The 12,565-nt window shown below is 36.9% G+C and overlaps 1 protein-coding gene across 1 annotated transcript in view; it reads left to right on the plus strand.

The window, feature by feature from the left end:
- The window catches only part of adgrv1 (adhesion G protein-coupled receptor V1), a 669,968-nt gene that overhangs the window by 167,705 nt on the left and 489,698 nt on the right, over positions 1-12,565 (plus strand). The window contains exons 17-18 of the mRNA XM_039759338.1: positions 454-714; positions 10,979-11,105. Of these exons, the coding sequence (XP_039615272.1) occupies positions 454-714; positions 10,979-11,105 (388 nt within the window). The remainder of the gene's footprint in view (positions 1-453; positions 715-10,978; positions 11,106-12,565) is intronic.

A 12,565-nucleotide genomic window follows, 5' to 3' on the forward strand; every position in this document is an offset into this window, starting at 1 on the left:
GGCAGGTTACAGCTTTTAAATCTCAATAAGAGGTTACTTATGGAAGACTGTCTTCTGGGTCATCCTGGTAGAGAGTTTCCACTGGCAGCCATACATGTCCTTAGGTTCCTGAGACCTATATACTAATATTGAAGGATGCAACAGCTTTGCTAGCTTCCATGCTGTCTTCTCCTTGCAGTGAATAGCAGGAATCTCTAGCTGGAGATAATTCTACGGGTCTTCTTCAACTTGCTCTTTACTTCCTTGCCTGCTCCAGCTAATTCTGTGGTGCACTTTATGCAAATGTGACATAATGCCTCAAGCAATTGTTTACCTGCACTGGCAATTTGATGACCTCTCCAAAATAAGTTCTTCTTTTGAATATATTCTTTCCAAATCAAATCCAGCAAACCCTGTTATCAGAACAAAATGTGTACAGAGCAATACAATTTTTAAAAATCTGTTTTTTTCCAGGTCCACCTATTGTACGTATTCAGGAAGGAGAAACAGCAAATTTCACCATCATGCGGAATGGATCTTCCGATTTTGTTGCTACTGTGATGTACCGGATTGTGAATGTTGGCACAAATGATGGAGACATTGTGTCTGGATACCGAGAGAATTTAATTGTGTTTGAATTTGGAGAGTGGATGAAAAATATTTCTGTTGCTACTGTGAATGACGACATTCCTGAAGCAGATGAGAGTTTTGAAATAATTCTTTATAACGCAACAGGTTTGGTATTATCAAAATCTATTTGTTATGATCTGTTTTTAACCATGTGTACTTTTTAGTACCTTTATCAGAAGAAGATGATACTTTATGGTACGTTACCTAAAAAGGGATTCTAAATCAACAAATTAAAAAAAATGACTTATTCATGCCATAGTTCTCTTATATTTAGTGCCTACTTATCATACAGTAAGTAAGTGTTTCTTCTTAATGCCTCTGTTACCATTTTGAAAGAGATTTTCTATCTGGAACTGTAAAGTCAATGATGCTTTACTGTTTACTGTTAACTTTGTTAGCTTGTGAATCTTAGATTAAACCATTATATAAAAAGTGTGGAGAGACAGAAAAAATACATTTAATTTGGATTTTTCATATAAAGTTTTCAAACAATCGACAATACTCATCCAGTTTTTTATTTGCACTGCATTTTAAATAACATATAGAAATGCAATGGATTTTCAAGAAATATTAGATTTGTTTACATGCAAATTAACAATGTGATTCAAGTAAAACTGAAACCCCATGGAAGTTTTCTGAGTTAAGAAAATATGACAATAAACAAACAAGGTCCAAAAATAATTAAAGCACTGCAACAACATACTAGGCATGCTTGAACAAAATGCTTCTTAATTGTTTGTTTGATAGGACCAGAATGGCATGTCTTCATTTGGCCAATTGGTCAGCCCCATATCACAAGTACAAGTACAGGTACAAGTTGCCCATAAATTCATAACAGTAGAATTGTGCTGGTAATGACGGTTGCAAGAAATTTTTCATTCCTGTCAAAAAAGAATCAGGAAAACTAGAGAAAGATTGACTGTCAAATAGGCCCTCATCATATCCACGTCAAAACTTTTCATATTCTACACAGATGTTGATCTTAAAGATGTCCAAATCAAAGATGACTAAGAGCATGGATTGGCATTCATTCATGGCATCCATTGCAACAACCACTGTTAACTAATTTCAGTTGATGTGTGTAAGTTTCTACTATCAAGAAAAGGCCACTTCCCACCAGAAGGCTGCGTAAAGCACCACTTCGTCAAGCTCAGCAGACCATGCACATCAATGTCAAACTGCTGATCGGGGTGAACCACCCAAGAAGCAGGAATAACAGTAGATAAAAATAATATATTTAACAAGTTCATGAACCAAAAACAAAATCTGAAATTCAGGCAAGTAGTCAAACATGGAGAAAGTTAAAAGATACAGGAAAATTACTTCAAAAAGTGCCATATGAAAAGCAGGAGAAGAAGAAACTAAACACTGGCAAAAAAAGAGTAAAGTAGGAATACAAAACATTAATAACACTGGTCTACAAAAAATATTTCAGAGCAGCTCTTTATTAAGTTTTTTTACACTGATTTCATATATGCAATCGGAATTAAGCTGGCACATCAGATTTTTGAAATACAATCATTGACGTTTTAACACTTTTGAATATCAGTATAGTATATCAACACGATATCTGGAGTTTGGACTATGTCCCACCAAAATTGATTTGATGTGTTTATTGTGAAAACAAACCAGAAGACGATACCAGAGACGCGTGAAAGTATATTTATGTCAATTTACCTCGATATAAAAGTGAGGTCAGTATGCCCAAAAATGTTGGAGGCACTTGCTTTTGCTCTTATACCACACATCCGTCTCTCTTTGCAAGAACCAACAGTAGTCACCTATCATGCTTGGAGTGAATCTTCCCCGATATCAGTTTTCCATCACCTTTATATCTTGATGAAATTTTTCCCTATACTCATCGCTGAAATCACCCAGATTTGGTGGAAAAAAGTCGAGATGAGAATGTAAAAAATGCGTCTTCAGTGAGATTCGGGCTCCCATAAGCTGAAACGCTTTCAGTAGGTTCTCCACAAGATCAGCATTATTCTGTACTCTGTGACTGCCAAGAAAATTCTGGACAACCTGCACAAGTGCTTCACATGCTGCTGATTCAGTGGGCTTCAGTTTCCTTTTGAACTCATTATCAAGCATCAGTTCACAGATTTCAGGAACAACAAAAACACCTTCCTTCATTTTTGCTTCACTTTTCTCGAGACCAAACTTATTTCTTAAATTCTGAAAAGCATCGCCATTTCTGTCTATCACCTTCACAATATTTTCAAAGTAATGGTGAATCTAATGAACATAATGCCCTGAAATGCAATGTTATGTTTAACAGTAAAACCTCAACCTACTGCAGTGTCATGTCTGAGTTGTGTCATTATGAGGCATATAAGACCTGGTAATCAGTAACAAATATTTTTTCTGCGAATTAAAAATGAATAATTTTTTAATAAAATTAATAATGACAAGGTAAACAACTCACAGCTGTTATTAACATATGGTGAATTACTTTATCTCAATATTATCCCTAGTGGAATTACCAGTATTTATCAAAATTGTTATCCGCCTTTACTGTCCAGTCACCCTAGTTGTCCAAGACCTGGAACATCATAACTAAAAAACGGGATGTGCTGGATGGACGAAAACCGTTTTCAGATTTGGAGTCAGCAAGTGAAACCTGTTAAAGTAAAGGTGAAAGACTCCTAGTAGCAAAATGCTTGTTAACCAGTGTAAGCAAAATACAATAAAAAAAAGAGCAAAGGTGAAAAGACAGAAAAACTTACAAAAGTGAGGAGAACACAGAAAAACGATTGTTACAAGTCAAGTATGCAAATGTTAAAGCAAAGCTGTTTATCAATAATCACCTTTTTTATTTTGGTCTCCATCTCCTCCATCATGTAACAGCTGCCCAACAAATATTACCCATCAACAGACTTCAGATAAAAGGGGTCTGGGACAAAAGACACATAAGTCAATGAAGCATGGGCAGAGCCTCATCACAGTCCCAGTATCTTGGGACAGATTAACACCAAATTTGTACATGGAAACAATATAGACAACCATGCAATCTAAGCACAACATTCTTGAATGGCGCTGTGGTAAGAGGACTGTGGTGAAGTGTGATTTTAAATAAGTAACTGGTGTACATCCACACCTGTCCAGAGACTGCACTGCTCTGGGTTTGATTGGGGTGCTTGGCTGCATTCTTGCAAACGTGAATGGATCTGTCAGATGCCTCATTCATACCTTAGAGTAGGGCCATCATAGGCACACCATTAAAAAAGACGAATTGCATCATCTGTAGTAGGTAGGCACGCCTGTTGCTTTTTTGGAAACACAGTTCAGTCACACTGCCATCTCTCAGTAATGCTTGAAACATGCCAGCATTATTCCTTGTCCAGCTGTGTCCATTAACATATCCTGACAAAACATTTGCAGGACACGTCAGAACCTCAGTACTACAATCTCTATGGAGCATTGCTTCCTAGGAAGGAGCAGTTTCAGCATCTGCCTAAAAAAGCCATTTGACACTCATATACTCCATGGTAGCCAGTGGTGTTTTACCTAGTATAATAAACCTCAAAGAGTTATGCCGATGGAGTGCTCCTTTGCTCTGGTTCTAGCTTTCCCTACTCATCTCTTCTATATGTTGATTCCATACAATTTGGGACACAGTTTCCTGCTGCATCTATTGCATGCTGTACAGTAACTGACAGTCAAAGCTAAAGATAGCCTGCTACAGTTAGCTTTATCACAGTTAAGCATAACAAAGAGTATTTAAAAGGAGTTAAGGGTAACAATTTAGCCCAGTCCACACTATTACATTTTCATTTAAAAACGCAGACATTAGTCTCCATTTTTGTTTTTTATTCGCACTATCTCCACGTTTTTAACCCCAAAAATGGAGACTTCTGAAGATACTGTCCAGAGTCATATACTTCTGAAAACACAGTTTCACCATTGTGGTATGAATTGGCAAAAATGCAGATTCTAATCACACTGTGATTGGTTTGTGCCCTTTATGTGGCCATTCCCTAAATGGATCCTGCTTTTTACAAAGTGTCATGTCTTTACTGTTTTCCTTTCGATGACGAAAACCATATTCCAACATGAATGAAATAGAGGAGTTACTTTCCATGGCGTTTGTTTTGTTGCTTACCTATATGTATCTAAATTGCATCCTGTACAGTTTGAATACTGCCTACAAGTGGAAAAAGCAAATTGTTACTTGTAGCTGCATCCCTTCTAGGTTTTTTTCTGCTGATGCACACATGGCCAGTGTAGGAGAATGTCTATGTCATATGTGTTTTTTAATTGTTTTAGTGTTGGCAGCAGAGATTGCTTTTGTTTGAAAAACACGTTTTTAACATTTTCAAAATATAACAGTGTGAGCATGGACATAGAAAGCAAGCCAAAATATGTGGTTCTTTGGCTTCATGTTGAACAGATGATGCCACATTAAAAGAAATTAGAGGTCTAGATCATAAGGACTGATTTAGAACATCTATGTTAGGTAGAATGCCCTTTAGGGGCTGGGCAGTCTATTTACAGATTAGTGAATCAGTTGCGGAATTCTAAAGATAATTTAGTATCAGAAAGGAATCTGTGTAGTTACTGTAAATTTGTGTAGGAGATGAATATCACTGCTGGCTCTTGTTGTCCTGATCTTGAGTTCTGTGCCTGGTCATTGTCTATATGGAGTTTTCAAATTTTTTGCATGTTTTTAGATTTAGTTTTCCTTGCAGATCCATAAAACATATGTAAATACAGTATGTATTAACATAGGTTAATCTACAATGTTAAATTGATTATGTGCGTGACTGTAGATGTTGTCCTTGCATCTAATGGTGCCAGATTAGCTCTGCTCCCTACAACACTGAAATGGATTAAGAAAGTTTGAGAATGTCATTTTACATTTTGTGGTAATGACCCATGTGGAATATACTCTAGCCTTAAAATGCATGTAAACAAGAACTTCAGTCATTTTTACAAATGAAGGGAAATGAGACTGTTTGGCTAGATTGAACTATTAATATGTGTGCCTATTGTGGGAACTTTACGTAGCCAACCAAAAATATGTTTGCACTTAAAACATTAAAAATAGGCTTCTTTTCAGAATGAACAGGTTAATGTTTAGTTTACAAATGAGTAGAGGTGGTGTACCTCCAAATTATAAGAAGTTATGTTAGGTGTTTCTGAGTAGGACGACTCCATACAGCAGGTGGTATGCTGGATTGTGATCCACTGAGAGAAGACTTACGACTTCATGGAAGGATGTTATGCTACCGACAACATTAAATACTTTTGAATCCCCAGAAAGCATTAACATTTGTTGCTGAGAGAAGAAAGCTGTCTGTCCTACTGAGCTTGTTGTTACTTTGACTCTCAACAAGATAAACAATCTGGAAAATGGGTAGATAAATGGATATATAATATATGACAGAAACATGGGAAATGAATTCCTTATTTTAGTTTGAATTTACAACCCTGTGAACAAGTACATTTAAAGCCATTATACAGCTCTGCTGATTGCACTCTTCTGAAAGCCTCAAATTTCTAAAGCTTTTGTTAGTGTACTGCATATTTGTACTAACAGCAGTGAATTGTGAATGCACTGTAAAAAAGATTAAATCACAACCTGGGGTTTCTGAGTCCTCCCTGATCCTTTTATTATCTTGAATCAAAGGAGTTATAAAATCATTCACTAACCTTAAAACAGCAGTTCCTTTTAGCTTTGAGGGCACTCACTATTGAAATAGTGAAATGTCAAAGATTCATGGCATGAGAAGATGTTTGCTAATGGCAAATAAAGGTTTCCTTTTCTCCGTCAACAAAAATAGGAAGAACTTGTGCAACATAAGCCTTTAATCAAGCATCTTTATGCAGTTTATAAGTGTACAGTTTGAAGGATGTTCTTATTTAAAGTTAGCCTCTTGTTTAAGAAAAGTAAGCTACAAAATGACACACTTCCTTTAAAAATAAAACAAGATGAAAGTAAGCTAAATTTTATTGTAAGAACCAGATCCCCTAAATTATGTTTTTAGTTTATTCAAATAGTATAGCCATTGTGGTACCAGATTAGTTAATAAGTCATACAAATGATTAACTCTCTTTTGTAGTTGCCATTGCCAATTTTATCAATTTTTTCATGCAACACTTTTATCTCAGCACCCACCACACGGCAAACCACCCAGATTGAGATCCGAGTGCAGCAGTACAATGGATGACACTTCAGCACCACACTTCCAATTGCCGGCACAGATCCCTAGCCTCAGAGCCACCACTCCGCCCTGCTTTGGCTGTCTAATGAAACATGTGTCTCTAATTTACATATGCAACTTTCTTCGGATGTCTGAAATATTTGGTATTTCTGCATAAAATAATTTCCATAATTTTCCTGAAAATAACATTTAAGTGAATATTACTCCATCAATCCACCCCTTTCTGAGGTTCTTCTTCCAAGGAGAGTCTGGGCCTTTTTCTGAAAGCAACAATTGCAAGGCAGGAACCAACCGTGGAATAAAAACCCAAAGTACACCTTAGAGCTAGATAATAAATGTAGACATTTATGCAATGCTCAGATTTGAAAAAAACAGTGATTCCTTATTAAACACAGAAAAAAATCTAAGAGAAAGCAATCGTTTGATTGTCTAACTGGGTTATTGTACATACAGGGCCACCACAAAAAAAGTGGGCTTTCAGGGAAACTCAGCTACAGAGATGCCCCTATATACAGTATGTAGAATAAAATAGAATTATGTGAAGTAATATTGTGACTGCTAGGAGGCACTTTGTCCCACCAGAGAAAAAATAATGCAATAACGATGACATTTACAACAAAAAAGGTGGGTTTATTAACTCACGAGATTTATTAAAAACCTACAAATCCTTCTTAGCTGCCTAATGGTTCTTATAAACCAATTTTAAAATTTCCTTTTTAAGTGTATTTCTTTTCAATGAAGATCATAGCCAATCTACTCAATTTCTTTGAAGACATACCATCCATTATCCAACCCGCTATATCCCAACTACAGGGTCACGGGGGTCTGCTGGAGTCAATCCCAGCCAACACAGGGCGCATGGCAGGAAACAAACCTCGGGCAGGTTGCCAGCCCACCGCAGGGCGCACACACACAGACCCACACACCAAGCACACACTAGGGATAATTTAGAATCACCAATGCACCTAACCTGCATGTCTTTGGACTGTGAGAGGAAGCCGGAGTACCAGGAGGAAACCCACACAGACACGGGACAACATACAAACTCCATGAAGTGAACCCAGGTCTCCTAACTGCGAGGCAGCAGCGCTACCCACTGTGCCACTGTGCCGCCCTTGAAGACATACTTATTTTTAAAATAAAATTGACAATTATCAATATAAATGTGGCCCACTCTCAGGGTTGGGAGAGAAATCCTGCCCCAAGTGGAGGAGTTCAAGTATCACGGGGTCTTGTTCACGAGTGATGGAAGAATGGAGCATGAGATCGACAGGCGGATCAGTGCGGCATCTGCAGTGATGCGGGCTCTGCATCGGTCTGTTGTGGTGAAAAAGGAGCTGAGCCATAAGGAAAAGCTTTCACTTTACCAGTCGATCTACGTTCCTACCCTCACCTATGGTCATGAGCTATGGGTAGTGACCGAAAGAATGAGATTGCGAATACAAGCGGCTGAAACGAGTTTCCTCTGCAGGGTGTCTGGGCTTTCCCTTAAAGATAAGGTGAGAAGCTCAGTCATCCGGGAGGGGCTCAGAGTAGAGCCACTGCTCCTCCGCATCAAGAGGAGTCAGATGAGGTGGCTTGGGCATCTGATCAGGATGCCTCCTGGACACCTCCTTGGTGAGGTGTTCCGGCACGTCTAACCGGGAGGAGGCCCTGGGGAAGACTCATGACACGCTGGAGGGACTATGTCTCCCAGCTGGCCTGGGAACGCCTTGGGATTCTCCTGGAAGAGCAAGAAGAAGTGGCCGGGGAGAGGGAAGTCTGAACCTCTCTGCTCAAGCTGCTGCCCTCGCAACCCGATCTCGGATAAGCGGAAGAGGATGGATGGATGGAAAGTGGCCCACAATTCAACCATTTAGAAAACTTATTAAACATAATAGTTTGTTTTGTGTAGTGCAACAGGAGTCAAATTAAATTAAAATGAGAGTTTTTCATGTTATTGATTAGACTGAAAGATACATTTAAGTTTAGACCTTATAAATACTGGACCTTCATATTACCACAGACCTGTACAAATAAGCAGCTGGGAATATGTAGCCAATTTAAGCCTTGTAATAAGTCAGGCTAACAAAACATATAGCTTGTTGACATGGAGAGAACAGTACAGTTATTTAACAGTGTTCCACTTAACAACTTAATTTGGATTTCTGTTAAACTGAATGCACTTAATCCATAGTTTGTCATGATCATACAGTGCCTGCTCTAGCAGCATGAAATTCAAGGCAGGCATGACCCCTTTAAACAGATTCAGTCCAAAGCCACGGACTATTTTTGCAGTTTTCCTCCACACATTCAGGAACCAGACAACATGGATAGATAGCTCAGCCAACAAGAAAACGTACCTGAAGTGTTGGTAACAGATGCGTTGAAATTTTGTATACCTGGTGTCAAGGGAATAAAAATGCAGAAAATTTTGAAATTGAATTTTCATGATAAGAAAAGTTACCTGTTCAGCTCATTTGTCCACCTAGGGACTCTGTGTGGTGTGTATACACACAAGGGACATTTCAAGTGTTGCACCCACCGTGACTTCCCACTTGACTCTGTTTATATGTAGTACAGCATCTTTTACTCCCTTTTAACTTTACTGCAAGTATGGTAATTTTGGAAAATTATGTTTCTGTTATAATATCAGTTATGTTGTACAAAATGTTTTAATTATTTTAGTAAAACCTAGGGGGCTGCTCCCCTGCTCAATTCGCTGGTCAACCTCTAGGGGCAGGGTGCCCACTATCTTGCAGCTGAGCTGCTCGAAGGGCGTTGGGGTGCTTCAGTTAGAGAAAACGACTGTATTTAAAAAGATGGTATATAGAAGAATATACGGGGCACGGGAGGAAGATGGTTTGATCCTTAATTGTTATATAGATGGAAAATCACTTACTTGAGTATTTCGCTACAACTGTGTATTTTAAATAGCAATGAAAAATAAAATGTAAAAAGTAAAGGTAAAAAAGTAAAACATAAAAAGTAAATAAAACATTTAATTGCATTAACACCTTGTCAAAACAATATTATGAATTACTTTATCCTCTAATTTACATTATATAAACGTTGCTTTTTTGCATTTCTGTTCACATATTGTTCAGGATATTTTTTTCTTTTTCGCTTATTGGACGATTCTCTTTGTTCTCAATTTTTATTATATGCAGCTCTTTTTTGTTCATTTTCTTTTTTTTGAAGTTGATTTTCAGCTATTGCTGCTGTTTTTCTATTATAATCTCGAAGTTCTTGAATAGATAATTTACTTTTCTGCCTTGTAATTATAACCATCTGCGTTGAAGGGCAAGTTAGCACCAAGTGTGTCATGGGGTGGTATGGAGAGAGGATGTGCACAGTCGAAGTAATGATTGGGCAAGTGGTGTGGAGGACAGTGGTCAAGGCTAATTAACGCGGACATGACGGAAACCTTTTTTTAATATATTAGAGAGATAAAAATTGTTCCTTAATTCAAAATATTAGGTAAAAAAATAACTTCAAAAAGTTATAAACATCTGCCCTTCCACACATACCATGAATAACATACATAACAAACACATCAAAGTAATCTGTGTGTGCAGCAGTACTATTAAACAATGTTTGGGTCATGAACCAAATTTTAAGCAGATTAAATCTTTCAATTTTTACTACTTTATTCCAGTTAACTGTAAAACCCATATATTGTAGATAACCTTTGTAAAGCATGTCCAGGGTTTGTACATTTTGGATATTTATGCCTCTCAACTCCAGTCAATGCATGCATTATTGCATTCTCTTTCTTCATGCCAGGGCAAGAGCCATGATCCATCCATAAGTGCTCTTTTGCATAGGCCTTGATTCCTACTATACTGTATGCTATGACAAAGAGATTTACAAAGCAATTGATAATGAAATAAAAGATGAAGGTAAAACAGGGAAGCTATTACTCAACTGTCTATTGTGCATACTGTGTGAAAACTCAAGGAAAAAGATGTACAATAAAGATAACTGATACTGCAAATTTAATAACATGCATGTTCATGAAAAAATAAAACTGGGCAACAGGCTTTGCAAGTGTAATATTTTAAATTTCCCACAATCAGTTGCTTTGTTTTCCAGAGATTTCAGTGTTGGTCAAGTCCATACTGATCTCAGTTGTGTTATTTTATCTGTGATCCAATTTTGACAAAGTGTTGATTGGATAGTAAGTGGAGTATTTATTGATATCCATATGTGTTATTTTCCAGGTGATGCAGTTGTATATGGAGCTAAACAAGTGACAGCAGTCATTGAGGCAAATGACGATGCCAGCGGAATATTTTCACTGGAGACTTTGGGGAAATCCGTTGAGGAAGGGAGCTTTAATAATTTTATGTAAGAATACTTTTTTGGTGTTCATTTTATACAATAGTAAGTGACTAAATGCATCTCATTAAGCATTAGTGGATCATAAAAAGACTAAGTGTTAAATATTCTTCACTTGTATAGAAATTAATCTTCTACTGTTACTTTGTCAACATTTTACATTTACCGTAAATAGCTTAGTCAGTTTCATACAGACATTTTTGGAAAAAATGTTGCTTATAGTTCTATGTAAATAAGTTTTATAAATATAAATGTTGAATAACACATTTCTATTTGTATTTTTAAAATAGGTAAAGTTACTGAAATATTGCAGTAATAAAAAAAAGAAAACTTTATAGCATTGATAAATGGTGAATGCAGCTGGCTCACTGATTCAGTGCCCTGGGTTAAGATCTGTGTCTGGTCATTGTCTTTGAGGAGTTTGCATGGCCTCCCTTTGTCAGTGCATGTTTTTCTTTGGATACTTGGTTTTTACTTCCACAATTTCAAAGACATGTAAGTTAGTTTAATTGGCAAACCTAAATTAACTTTAATTAGTGTATGTATGTGTGTGTGAGCCATTAGATTGATCGACACACTGCTTAGGACTGATTCCTGCAATGTACCTTATGCGCCTAGGGTACTGAACTTTGAATTGGGTACAGATGTCTCAGTCTTTTTTAAAATGGTACATGGACAATGATTGCATAAGTAGTGAAAAGGCCTGAGGCTTCTGAAGGTTTGTCCAACAGTGATCACTGCTTGTAGCTCTATTTCAATTGGTTTTTGCAGTGATGTAATTAGTTCTTATGAGTTTACTAATATATCCCCTTGCAATTTTGTTGCCTTTAATAAATGTCATCACCCAATTTCTTTGTAATTAGAAAATGATGGTAACCTAAGGCAAATAAATACCCAGCAGAATTTAGCACTTCCTCAAAATATTTTAGCAATAAATTAGTTATCATTTCTAATCTGCATGTTTTCATTTTACAATTAATTTTATTAAATTATATTTTGTTAATAGTGTAGTATTTAGTATTGCTGAGTACCAACTCCAGAATTAAGGGTTCAGTCTGGACAATATTTGTATGTAGCTTGAATGTTCCATGTTATCCCAATGTCTGCAAGTGTATGCCGTCCCAGTTTGATTTCTGGTGACCTGTGTCGTTGGTATATGCAGTAAGTCCTCACAGCCCTGAAAAGGACAGACAAATTTAAAATGGATGGATGGTTATATTAGAGGAAAAGATGATATGGAGGAAATACTTGACTTAAAAACACTGCCTGTTACTGTCTATAATGTTGACTAAATTTGAAACGTCTAACATTTCTGCACCATTTAAAGATGGTACAGGAGTGTATCATTTGCAATGATTCCATTCATCACTTTTCTGTATTTGTTTTAACCTTTATATTAATGTCATGTAGTAATATACAGTGACTTTAGTTGACTAAATTTGAGTTGCCTTTGATTTATGTAATACTCT

This window comes from Polypterus senegalus, chromosome 7 (assembly GCF_016835505.1).
Source record: "Polypterus senegalus isolate Bchr_013 chromosome 7, ASM1683550v1, whole genome shotgun sequence".
Taxonomy (NCBI): Eukaryota; Metazoa; Chordata; class Cladistia; order Polypteriformes; family Polypteridae; genus Polypterus; species Polypterus senegalus.